Raw genomic sequence first — 13,402 nt, 5'->3', positions numbered from 1 at the left:
AAACTTTTTCTAGAGATGGGTCTTGCGATGTTGCCTAGGCTGATCTTGAACATTGTCTTATGTGATCCTCCCTCCTCAGCCTCCCAAAGTGCTAGGAGGCATGAGCACCCATTACGGGCATGAGCACCCATTCCTGGCCAGAATGGTTTTCACATTTTTGAATGTGAAAGCAGAACACAGACATGTATATACACTTACATATTGTCTCTGGCTATTTTTAAGGTTCAGAGTTAGCAATTGCAACAGAGACTGTATGGATTACAAAGATGGAAACATTTACCTCCTGGTCCTTTACAGAGAAGGCATGCAGAATCCTGCTCTAAATCAACTTTCTTACATGAAGGTCTCAAGGCAGTCTTAAAACAGTGTGAAGTAAAAGGCACAGATGGGTGAAAAGAATTGCTTACAGCCAGGAATTTGAGGACAGACTGGACAACAGAGCAAGACCCCCATCTCTTTAAAAAAAAAAAAAAAGGGAGGGCGGACTCAGCACCCATAGCACAGTGGTTACGGTGCCAGCCACATGCACTGAGGCTGGGGGATTCGAACCTAGCCCAGGCCAGCTAAACAACAATGACAACGGCAACAAAAAAATAGCCAGGCATTGTGAAGGGCACCTGTAGTCCTAGCTACTTCGGAGGCTGAGGCAAGAGAATCACTTAAGCCCAAGAATTTGAGGTTGCTATGAGCTCTCTAGCACTCTACCAGGGGTGATGACATAGTGAGACTCTGTCTCAGAAAAAAAACAGAGGGGGCGCTAGGCATGGTGGCTCATGCCTGTAATCCTAGCATTCTGGGAGGCCAAAGCAGGTGGATCGCCCTGAGCTCAGGAATTTGAGACCAAATTTGAGCCAGACTGAGACTTCATCTCTACAAAAGGAAGCCAGACATTATGGTGGATACCTGTAGTCCCAGCTGCTTGTGAGGCTGAGGCAAGAGAATCGCTTGAGCCCAAGAGTTGGAAGTTGCTGTGAGCTATGATGCCATGGCACTCTACCAAGGGCCACAAAGTGAGACTCTGTCTCAATAAAAATAAATAAATAAATGGGCATGGCACTCACACCTTCTGCCACACCGCAATGGTCAAAGCACATCACAAAACCAGGCCCAGACTCAAGGAGAGAGAAACTGGTCACCACCTCTTAATGGGCTGGAGGGACTGCAAAATACCATGGCCATGATTTCAACCTTCTACATTAAGAGTATCTTAAGGTGTGGGTGAGCCAGACAGAATCTGGGAGGTTGGAGAAAAAAAAGACATGTTCATTTCCATTAACTTCTTGCTAAAATTTAGTATGTCTTCTCATAGTGAATGCAGGCATTGTCCAGCCATGTTAACTGTGTCACCCATGGAAATCAAAGATAATTTTAAATCACATCCTGATCATAGGTAAGTCCTCCAAATATCACTGACATTTCAACTTAGATATTACAGTAATTAACAGAGCCCCTGTCAATCAACATTACTTAATGCATTCATGAAGAAGCTTGCTTTTTTTTTTTTTTTTTTTGCAATTTTTGGCCGGGGCTGGGTTTGAACCCACCAACTCGGGCATATGGGGCCAGCGCCCTACTCCTTTGAGCCACAGGCGCCACCCAGAAGCATGTATATTTTGATATCACAACTTAACAAAATATTTTCACACTTGTATGTCAGTATGATTGGTTTCCTTTGCAATCTTGTGTGTTCTTCTTAATGCATCTGCAGCTCTCTCCAGAGAGAGAGGCACACAGGGAGCCCTGCCCTCTGACCTTAGAGGAGCCACAGAACCAGGTCAAGGTCTAGGTAGATTAGAGAGGTCCTAAGCTGGCTTCCTGAAGATTTCTATTCCTATAAGAGAAGCCAGCCAGCAGACCTGAGGCCACATCACGAGGGGCCCCTCTGAGCCATCCCTAGCACCCAGCCAAGGCTACCATGGCCTCCCTGTTTTCTGGCCGGGTCCTGATTCGCAACAATAGTGACCAGGATGAGCTGGACACAGAGGCAGAGCTCAGCCGAAAGCTGGAGAACCGGCTGGTGCTGCTGTTCTTTGGGGCTGGGGCTTGTCCTGAGTGCCAGGCTTTTGCACCCATCCTTAAGGACTTCTTCGTGCGCCTCACGGATGAGTTCTATGTGCTGCGGGCAGCCCAGATGGCCCTGGTGTACGTGTCTCAGGACCCCACGGAGGAACAACAGGACCTGTTCCTCAAGGACATGCCTGAGAAGTGGCTCTTCCTGCCCTTCGAGGATGACCTAAGGAGGTGAGACAGGGTAGAAAGATCAAGGAGGGCTTCCTGGAGGAGGGGCATCTCCACTGAAAGTGAAGCATCCATTCTATCCAGAGAGAAAGGGTAAATAAGCAGCACCTGTGTTCCAGTCCATGTACCAGGAACTGGTAGAACCCTACAGAGTGGGGTGCACATGCCAACTTCCATCCTTCTCCTATGGAGCTTACAGCCTAGTGAGAGAGACAAATTGAAAACAAAGACTCAACTAGAAAACTAGGGCTGTGCTCTGGACAATAAAAGGAGGCAGTCAAGTAGAAATACAATGGGAAACCCCTGCTGAGGTTCAAGAGTCAGAAGATGCTTCCCCAAGGAAACAGCTTTAAAGAGTGACCCTGAGAACATGGAAGAAAGGAGGGTGGACAGTGAGGAAAGAGAAGGGTTTTCAAGCAGAGGGCACAGCACAGACAAAGGCTTAGAGGCTGGCAGAGAAAGAATGGCAAGTGTGGGGAAGCTATAAGTATTAATAATCTCTGGGTGAGAAAAGTTGGTGCAGCCAAGCCACCTTGAGAGTGGACATGATCCTCAGAGTATCAGGGAGCCATGGAGGGCATTAGTGCTGAGAGAAAGGTAGTCAGATTGAAGCTATACAAGAAGGTCCCCCCAAAACAGTATTATAGCTTGACTTTTTGTTATGCAAAAATATTCAAACATAGCAAAAAGTTGAAAGAAGCCTAAGATAAAACCCATGGCAATTGTTAACATTTTGCCATATTTGTTTTGTCTGTGTGTGTACATGTGTGTGTAGTTTGTGTTGAACCATTTGGAAGAAGGCTGCAGACTTCATGGCCTTTACCAACTTCATTCATTTTGTTACTCAAGTTGGAAGTTTCTGGTCAGAGAGAGTTTCCTTCTCCACCAAAATGACCAGTTTGGACACTTGCTCACTCCCCCTGCCCTTTTTGAATGAAGGGTCTTTTCCACCAAACTGGTAACATTTCCCTCCCTGGGGCAGAAACGCCAGCTGCAATACATCACAGACAAATGCTGACCTTGCCTGAGGCAAGGTCCTGTCAACAAAACATTCACCCAGAATAGTAACTTATCTGGGTGACCACCTCCACCCACTGTAGAGTGTAGAGTTGCCAGAGCCACAGGGCCTGCTTCATATATATATATATGTATATATATATAATTTTTTTTTTTTTTTGAGACAGAGTCTCCTATGTCACTCAGGCTGGAGCACAGTAAAGTGATCACAAGCCGCTGCAGCCTCAAACTCCTGGGGTCTAGCAAATCGATCCTCCCTGTCTAGCCTCCCAAGCAGCTGAGACTACAGACAAACACTACACTTGGCTATTTTTTTTTTTTAATTTTAGAGAGGATCTAACTTTGTTGGTTAGGCTGGTCTCAAATTCCTGACCTCAAACAATCCCACTTGGCCATTGGGCTTGGAGTTGCCAGATAAAATACAGGATTTCCAGTTAAATTCAAATTTCAAAAAAACAAATAATTTTTTAGTATAAGTGTGTCCCAATACACTAAAAGATTATTCACTGTTTATCTAAAATGCAAATTTCACTGACTGTCCTGTATTTCTAATTGCTAAATCTGGCAACCTCCTCCTGTGGGATTTTGCAAGTACCATGTGTTCTCCTTCTGGCAGCTGGGAGAAAAGGCCACCCAAGAACTCAGCAGGCTGAAATTAAGAACCATGGGTGGAGCATGGCACAGTGGCTTGGGCCTATAGTTCCAGCTGCTCTGGAGGCAAAGGTGGAAGGATCCCTTGAGCCCAGGGGATCCTTGGGGCCAAATTAAAAAGAAGAAGAAGAAGAAGGCTGGGCATGGTGACTCATGCCTGTAATCCTAGCACTTTGAGGGACTGAGCCTAGAGGATCACTTGAGCCCAGCCTAGGAGACACAGTCTTTACAAAAAATACAAAATTTAGGTGGGTGTGGTAGCATGCCTGTAGTCCCAGATACTTGAGTGGCTGAAGCAGAAGGATCACTTGAGCCCAGGAGTTGAAAGTTGCAGTGAAGTATCATCATGACACCACTGTACTCTAGCCTGGGTTGACAGAGCAGGATTCTGTCTTTTAAAAAAGGAACAAGAAAAAAAAGGAAAAGAACCATGATGGGCCCAGTTTGGCAGCCTGTACCCCTGGATAAGTAAGAGTGTGCAGGATCCTAACTTAGATGGACGTTTCTTCCTGGGTCTTATGGGAATGTGGCTAAGCTTCACTCTGGCTTCTACTAACACAGAACAAAATCAAAACTTTGCCATCACCCTCCAGGGCCTGCATGATGAGGGCTGTACCTCAATCACCTGCCCACCTCAGGGCATTGGCACCCTGGCTGTGCCCTCTGCTGGGGACACCCTTTTCCTGGGCTTCTCCTCCTCATCTCATAGATCTCAGCTCAGAGATCACCTCCTTCAAAAGGCCCTCTCTGGCCAGAAGTCCTTACCACATTTAACATTTCTTTATGGTGTTTATCAGGATTGATTGATTCATTCATCCATCCATCCATCCATCCCAGACACATTTCCTAAGCATGTGCCTGACACTGTTTCAGGCACTAGGGACACCAGTGAAGTGAATGGTGATAGAAGTCCATGCCTTGGTAGGGGAGAAGAGTATAAGGAGCAGTAAATTATATAATATATTAGCAGGGGGGAAGATAGGAATCGGAAGTCTGCATGATCCAGAGTCTTAACCTGCAGATGTCTGGGGAGACTGCTCCAGGTGGAAGGCACAGCCAGTGCAAAGGCCCTGAGGTTGGAGCGTATACAGGGTGGTGGAGGCTCCGCGCAGAGGCCCAGCGCCAGGCAAGCACAGGACAGTGTACACAAAGATGCTCAATAAGTATAAGGAGGAGGGATGTGGGGCTCCCCAGTTTCAGGGTCAGGGACAGACTGACCTGCCGCCCTGCAGGGACCTCGGGCGCCAGTTCTCTGTGGAGCGCCTGCCGGCGGTGGTGGTACTCAAGCCTGGAGGGGACGTGCTTACGCTCAACGCGGCCGAGGAGATTCAGCGCCTGGGCCCCGCCTGCTTCGCCAACTGGCAGGAGGCAGCCGAGGTGCTGGACCGAAGCTTCCTGCCGCCCGAGGACCTGGAAGACACAGCGCCGCGTAGCCTCACCGAGTGGCTGCGCCGCCGCAAGTACCGTGTGGAGAAGGCGGTGCGGGGCGGGCGGGACCCGGGGGGAGGCGGCGACCCCGGGAGAGAGGACGAGGCCGAGGAAGGGGAAGGGGGGCTGTTCTGACCTCCAAGGGTAGGGCGCATTGGGGGAGGGGTGGCGGATCTTTGGGAAGCCCGCACCCTGCCCCCAGGGTGAGGGCTGGGCGGGGGCTGTTCTGAGTTCTCTTCCTGCTCCAGAGGAAGAGAGTTCTCTTTCTGCCACAAAAGGGGAATCTCTAATGAGCCTCTGGGGGAAGGGTTCTGAATAACCCCGCAGGAAGGGGTGAGGGAGATGGAGCACTGGACGGAGAAGCGGAAGGGGGCGTCTCGGTTATGAGCACACTTCCAAGGGCAGGAGGAAGCTCATGGGGGCCCTTCGGAGCTCTCGTGATGTGGGGGGAAGGAAGGTGGAGTGGTGGAACGGGGATGATGTCTGGATTCTGAGGTCTGGGGGGAGGGCCCATGATGAGACTCTCCTGGGAGACGTAAGGCGGGACCAGGGGAGTATGTTCTTATCCCCCTGAAGAGGGCGGGGAGGCATAGGATGGGGCGGGGGGGGGAACATATTCTATGTCCTGGGACATCCCTCCGCGTCCCGGGCCCTGCCCTTGTCTTCCTGCTACGCATCTGAGCCTCCAGGGCTGTGTCAGCGCAATGAAGGAGGGACAGCTTTCAAGGATATTTCTGATACCTGGGGAAAGGGGTGTGGTTAATGGCTCCAACATGGAAAAATGCAAAACCAGATCAAATCTAATAAACGTGCTGAGAACGTTAAGCACATCCTACATAAACGAACTGTAGAAATGATCCCTAAAAGTATAGTCTTCCATCGTATATTAAATGAGTTGCCCATAGTTTCGTACACAAACTTGCAGCAATCCTTTAACAACAAATTTCTGTTTTGCACGGGATGCATTTCAGTATTTGGTGCCATGTGTGCTGGGGTCCCGGCTCGCCGCAAGGGCCAAAATTCTCTCAGGTTTTCTCTTCTACCTGATGGACCCCAGGAGTCCCCAGGGGAGACAGCAGACTATAGAAATCAAAATTACAGTTTTGAACACTTTGCCAGCTTTATGACTGTGAAACGGCCAAACTTTCCTCCCACCCCTCTCTAAACTTCATTTCTTTCCTCTAGAAAATGAGAAGGCCAGTTACTACCTGGCAGGTTAGCTAAGACCACAAAGCAGGTGCTCTCTTGGTTTTGCCTCTGGTTCCTCCTAGCGGTGAGATGAGGAGGCACGCCTTCGGGACGGGGCTAAAAAAGAAAATATTACAAGCAAACCACACCTCTTCTGCGTGTTCCTTAATCGGTTTCCTAAGAGGCCGCGCGTGTCCGAGGAAACTGGTGACTAAGGTGGGCAGGGATCTGACTGATGAGGAAAAGGTCGCTGGGTGGCCTGGGATGCCAGAGGGACTTATATGCTGGACTGGAGCCTCATTTCATTCTCACCTCCACTCCCAATCTCCAGGCGGGTAAATTGAAGCTCAGGACAGTGATGTTGCCTGCTCCTTCGGATTCTAACGCTCTCTGGGCCTCACTAGTTGCATCTGTGAAATGGGTGCGTTGGACCTCATATAATAATGGCACTTAAATTCTCTGTATCTAATACCAGGTCACCCTTTGGGTACAAATCACAGACCATGTAATTTAGTGTTAATAGTATTGCAGACGGCATAAAGTGGTCAGTCTTCCCCATCTGGGCAGTGAGGCTGGGGGGAGTCCACTTCCTGTCCCTGTGGAGCTGTGTTACCTGGACAAGTTGTTGGTACTTTCTAAGCTTCTCCCTCTCTGCCTTCCCTGCCTCCTCCCATCCCCAAGACCACCTGTCAGTGGTATAATGAGAAAGTGACAGCTTGGCAAAACGCCAAGTCAATTAAGCATGGGGACTACTTGCAGGGTTAACACAACTTTCCAAATTAAAGCCAGACACCCCCAAACTGGAGAGTTACCTCACACAAAAAGGAGAGGGCCAGGCCTCTCATTTATTTATTTGTGTCCCCCCTCAACCCTCAAGAAATTATGGCAATGACCTTTAGCCATTTTATGGAACTGTCCCTTTACTTGCAGATTTAATGTATGTTTCCACCTCCTCCACCAGACTGGAGCTTCAGAAGGGCAATCCAGGACTGTCTTGGTCACCACTGAGTCCCCAGGACTAAACACATAGGTGGGCTGCCCATTAATGTTTGTTGAATGAATAGATGAAAGTTATCTTACATCTTTATATCCACAACACACAGCACAGAGGTGGGCTCTAATCCAAATTCCAGATGAATTCCTGAAAAACAGCTGCCCCAATCTGGGACTTTCCCTTAGCTATAAAACATGGAAAATTCACCCTGATTTTAGCAAGATGAAAGAGTGGGTGTGTTGGGCTGATGCCTGGTGAGTGAGTGAATGAATAAATCAGTGAATAAACAGACTTCTGTAAAAGATGAGGAGGCCCAGAGAGGTTAAGACCACAAGGCCACACAGCAAAGGAGACTACCTGAGGGTGAAGGGTCACCCCATAATCTCTCCCAAGGTCATTTTACCTACATGGCAAAAACTTATCTCAGAAGAACCCCAAAATTTGAAACCTGAAAAAAATAATTGACTCAAAAAATCTGAAAAAAGACTTGAAAATTCAAAACCGGTAAAATCTCTTAGGTGCCTATGAAGTAGTATAGAGAAGCTAGTGGGAGCTGGACTGCAGGGTTTCAATCCTGCTCTGCCCAGTCTAGCTATGTGACCCAGGGAGTTACTGCACCTCTCTGCACCTCAGTTTCCTCCTCTATAAAGTCCAGGTGATAACAATGTAGACCTGCTGCAAGGTTTGAATGCATTAACACCAGCCAGCTCATAGGAGGCCACCTTGACCTCATTCACCTTGATATTCTGGATCTAGCAGAAATGTGCTACCTTTGAAACCATCTGCAGATTTGATTTTTCACACTTTGGAAGAATTCCAGAGCAGGAGTGCAAGATGATACATTTGTCCTGTGTTTGGCAAACATTTATTGAGGGACTGCCAGGGGCTGAACATAGTACCTCTTGGGGACACAACAGTGGACAGCTGAAACAGACACCCTGCTTTCCTGGAGCTAGGGTGTCAGACTCTGGGAAATCATACAGGCTGAACTGCAAAAGGAAGAAAGTGCTTTGGGAAAATGGAAAGTGAAAATACAACAGACATAATGGGAGAAAATTCTTGTAAATCATGTCGTTAATAAGGGATTCATATATAAAGCACTCCTACAGTGCAACAACAAAAAACCAAACAACTCGATTTATTGTTTTCTTTTTTGTTTAAACAACTCAATTTAAAAATGGGACCTGAATAGGAATTTCTCCAAAGCAGACATCAAACAGCCAACAAGCACATGAAAAAATGTTCAACATCATTAATGATTAGGGAAGTGCAAATCAAAGCCGCAGTGACACAGCCCTTTACACCCACTAAAGTGGCTATAACCAAGAAGGAGGTTTCATGAAGCTGCAGTGGATAATGAAAACAAAAAAAGAAGGAGGAGCAGGAGGAAACAAGTGTTGGTGAGGATGTGCAGAAAATGAGGGAAAAAACTACTTTGCTAGTGGGGATGTAAAATGACACAGCTGCAATAGAAAACAGTTTGATGGTTTCACAAAAGTTAAAAGAGTTACCGTGTGACCCTCAAATTCCACTCTTAAGATTCTACTACCCAAAACAATTGAAAGCAGTGACTCAAACAGATACCTGTACTTGCATGTTCATAGCAGCATAAGTCACATTTCCCCCAAAGGTGGAAACAACCCAAATCCCCATCAGCGGATGAATGAATAAACAGAATGGGATTCATCCACCTAATAGAATGTTATTCAGCTGTAAAAAGGAATGAAGCGTTGACACTTGCTACAACCTGGATGAATCTGGAAACCATGATGTTGAGTAAAAGATGCCAGATGTACCAATGGCCACATGTTGTATGACTCCATTTATATGAAATGTCTAGAACAGGCAAATCCATAGAGACAGGAACAGATTGGTGGTTGCCAGGGGCTGAGAGAGGAGAATAGGGAGTGACTAGGAAGGGGGACAGAGCCTACTTTGGGGGTGACAGAAATGTTCCGGAACTAGACAAAGGTAATGGTTACACACCATTGCGAATGTACCCCCCAAAATTGAATAAAATAGTTCATTTTATGTTCTGTAAATTTAACCTCAATTTTTAAAAAATGTTATGTGAAGAATAGGGGGTGGCAGTTGGGGAAGAGTTCTAAGAGGGCCTCCTAGAGGAAGCAACCTTTCCTTCAACTCTTGAGGAAGGTGAGCAGAGGAGAAATAACAGCCAATAGCGTGTCCCTGGGTTGAGATCAAATAACAAAGTGAATTATTTAAAATTTCTTTCTTTTCATTATTTATTTATTTAATTTTTTTGGAGACAGGATCTTGCTTTGTTACCCTGCCACAGTCCCATGGCATCAGACTCAAGCAATCCTCTTGTTTCAGGCTTCGGAGTAGCTGAGACTAAAGCGCCCTCCACAACGCCCAGCTAATTTATTTTATTTTATGTAGAGACAGGATCTTGCTCTTGCTCAAGTCAGCCTCGAACTCCTGGGCTCAAGCTATCCTCTTGCCTCGACCTCTCAAAGTACTAGGATTACAGGTGTGAGCCATTGTCTTTCTTTCTAAATAATCATAAAATCGGTGCTTCTAAGAATTTAGGGTGCTGTCCTCCAGCCTGAGGCACAGAGAGGAGCAGCAGCTGGCTCAGGCCCATCCAGCCCCGAGCCGCGTCCCCAGGCAAATGGGGTTCGCGCAATCCAGCCTCGTAGCCTTTGCTCCTCGCCCCGCCCCACACCTGGTCCCTCCCCTTGGAGGCCCCGCCCCAACCCTGTCAAGCCCGACCCGTTAAGACCCGTTGACCAAGAGGGGGCGCCTGCGGGGCCCCGGGAGAGAGGAGAAAAGACTTTGTTACAAGTTTTCGCAAAGCACAGGCATCCCGGCTGCGACCTGCACCTCAGAGCCGGAATCAGGCGACCTGCCACACAACCCCTGAACCTTCAGACTACGGCCCCGCCCCCTGGGGGCCCTTCGGACGCCCCCCAACTTCCCTACCCTAAAACCACTTTGATTCCTCGACTGCCCTCACGTCCTCCGCCCGCACGACCCCCGCCATGGCCAGGTCATACGGCGGCAGGGTACTGGCCGCGATGACCCTCCTGGGCATCCCGGCGGCGATCCTGGCGGCTCTGGGCGCGCAGCTGCTGTTCCAGCTGCAGGCTGGCCGCACGGACCTGAGGGGACCGCGCGCTGACGGGCTGGGCCTAGAGCTGGGTGCCGGCCCCGGGCTACCCGAGGACGCGGCTGGAGCTCTTCTGCCCCTGGCCGCCGCGCTGGCCTCGCTGGCCCTCGTGCTCGCGCTCACCTGCCTGCTGCTCGCCGTGCTGTGCGGCCACCTGGGCGCGGAGCTGGCGCGGGGGCCTGGCCCCGGCAGGTAGGAGGACCCGCCCCACTGCCTGGGGACTCGGCTAGGGGCTGGATGAGCCTGAGCAAGCTGCTGCCCCTCTCTGGGCCTCAGGCTGGGGGACAACTTCCTCTCTCCCTCCTCTATCCATCTTTCTCTCTCTTCTTTCATCCTGCCCTTCCTCCTTCCCCTCCCTCTACTCTGTACTGAAATTGTACAGCAGGTGTAACTACAGCTGTGGCCCCTGATTTGCAGATGAGGAAACTCAGGCTCACAAAGGGCCTGGGATTAGCTAGCCCTGATGTCTATATCCAGAGGGTTTTTCATTTAATAGAGCACTAAACCCTCCTTGCTTCCTTCTCTGTGTTGATTAACTCAGTGAAGTCTTGGGTGCTATTATCCCCCTTTTAAACTGGGTCTTAGACAATTTTGGCTGCTCCCTTCAAACTGTGGGGATGGGAAGTGGGTGAGTTGAATCTGAGCTTGATTCTGGAAGAGCCAGAGCCTGTGCTATGGGTTAGGGTTCCTTCCTCAGGGACCTGAGCTCAGGATGTGAACATAAAGGGAAGCCTCTATTAAGGGCTGCTTGAGCCAAGTACTCCACTGTCCCACTTGCAACCAGATCTGCCCTCATGGACTCAAAGACAATAAAGAAGCATGGCAGATCAGTAGCATCAGATGGTGATGAATGCCGGGAAGGAAAGAAAATGGGGTGTTTGGATGAAGGGGGTAGCATGAGGGGGCTTGAGCTGAAGGAGGGGAGGAGGCAGAAGATCTGGGGGATTATGATCCAAGCAGAGGAAACAGCCTGTATAAAGGTCCTGGGGCAGGAATGAGCTTTGTGAGTAGAGGGAGATGGAGGTGTTTGGTGTGGCTGGAGGATGAGATGCAAGGAGGTGAAGGCACGGGACCGTGTGTGATCTTGTGCCCATGGTGAGGACTTTGGAGTTTGCGCTGCCTAGGAGGGTTGTGAATGAAGGAGGAGGTGGTCTGGTTTAGGTTTGGAATAACCCCTTCTGACCATTGTGCTAAAAAGGGGGCAGAAGGGGATGCCAGGAAAGAGGCCACTTCCATTGTACTGGTGGAAACTCAGTGAAGAATGGAGTTCTCAGAGCCTCCATTTCCTCATTCTTCAGTTCATCTCTTGCATTTCTACCATCATTAATAGCAAGTGAACCTCAGTTTTCTCATCTCCCAAACAAGCCATGGCCTCTAAAATAATGGAAGTTAGATGTGTAGCAAGTATCTATACATAGTAGCTGCTTCAAAAGTGTTGGATGTTTGCATGGACTGATTGATGTATACAGATGGGTTGGGGGAGGGAGAATAGATGGTGGCTGGATAGATGGATGAGGGGATGAGTGGATGGATGGTAAATGGGAGATGAATGGATTTCATGGACAAATGGATGGAGGTGGATGGATGGTTGGATGGATGGATACTGTTTCAGAGGTTCTCAACCTTCCTAATGCCATGGCCCTCTAATATAGTTCCTGTGGGTCACGACCCACAGGTTGAGAACCTCTGGTTTAAATGGATAGATGGATTTTTAAGGCACCATTAAACGGATAGATAGCTGTATGTGACTGATAGTTGAATAATCTATAGGGATGATTGGTAAATGGATGGTGGACATTTACCTGGAAGACTAGATAGGTGAGTGGATAGATGAATGGAAAGGTGAATGGAGCATAAATGGACGTGAGACAGGTGAATGGTAGATGTCTAAATGATTGAATGCATGGAGGGATGGATGGATAGTAGGTGGCTGGATGTATGAATAAGCCAAGGGAAGAATGGATATGTGGATGGATGGATGGATAAGTGAATGGAAGGATGGATAAGTAGATGGATGGTTGATTGATGGAGTGGATGGATGGATGGATGGTAGATAAAAGGATGGATGTAAATGGGTGAGTGAGTGAGTGGATAATGTTCTTCATATAGATCTCAGGTCTCCAAAATCTGGGCCTTTGTCTCATTTAGGCCCCTCTCCCTCCCTTTCCCCACTGACCTCTCTCCCACCAGCTCCACTTTCCTGAGCCTTTTTCTTCCTGCCCCCTTCCATCCCAGGTCTGACTGGTTTCTCTACGACTGCCGTCTCCTCAGACACTTGGCACTTGGCCTTTTCTGCTGCGGGGTCTCCGTCTACTTGGCAGGTGTGTGCTGGAAAAGAAAGTGGAGCAGAGGATCCTGGGTTGGGTGGAGAGTGGTAATGGCCCCCCTAACAAGTCAGCTCTGGAACCAGCCTGCCTGGGTTCAGTTCTGGGCTCTGACACGTCCTTGCTCTGGTGCCTTGGGCAAATTCCCTCTGTGCCTCATTTTCCTCACTAGTAAAACAAGAATGATAACTTTCTGTGACTCATAGAATTGCTTGAAGAGATCTGAGTTAATCCTCATAAAAGCTCATGGATGGCATCTGATCCCAGTAGAGGCTCCACAAATGGTAGTTTTCATCAGAACATTTCCAATGAGATCACATCAGTTTTATGTATTTGACTTGAACAAAAGATTTCGTGGCCTGAATAGTTTCTTTTTTCTTTTCTTTTCTTTTTCTTTCTTTCTTTCTTTCTTTTTTTTTTTTTTTTTTT

General features: G+C 48.4%; 2 protein-coding genes across 2 annotated transcripts in view; both read left to right on the top strand.

The window, feature by feature from the left end:
* Positions 1–1,915: 1,915 nt before the first annotated feature.
* Positions 1,916–5,469, top strand: NXNL1 (nucleoredoxin like 1). Its single transcript, XM_003796638.2, has 2 exons — positions 1,916–2,241; positions 5,139–5,469. The coding sequence occupies exons 1-2, from the start codon at positions 1,916–1,918 to the stop codon at positions 5,467–5,469; spliced, it is 657 nt and encodes a 218-aa protein (XP_003796686.1).
* A 5,052-nt stretch (positions 5,470–10,521) lies between these two features.
* TMEM221 (transmembrane protein 221) overlaps positions 10,522–13,402 on the top strand; it is a 7,743-nt gene continuing 4,862 nt past the window's right edge. The window contains exons 1-2 of the mRNA XM_012809475.1: positions 10,522–10,841; positions 12,885–12,970. Of these exons, the coding sequence (XP_012664929.1) occupies positions 10,522–10,841; positions 12,885–12,970 (406 nt within the window). The remainder of the gene's footprint in view (positions 10,842–12,884; positions 12,971–13,402) is intronic.

This window comes from Otolemur garnettii, unplaced genomic scaffold (assembly GCF_000181295.1).
Source record: "Otolemur garnettii isolate 467f Iridium unplaced genomic scaffold, OtoGar3 scaffold00105, whole genome shotgun sequence".
Classification (NCBI taxonomy): Eukaryota; Metazoa; Chordata; class Mammalia; order Primates; family Galagidae; genus Otolemur; species Otolemur garnettii.
The sequence above is the reverse complement of the archived record's forward strand: the minus strand, read 5'-3'. Positions and strand labels throughout refer to the sequence as shown.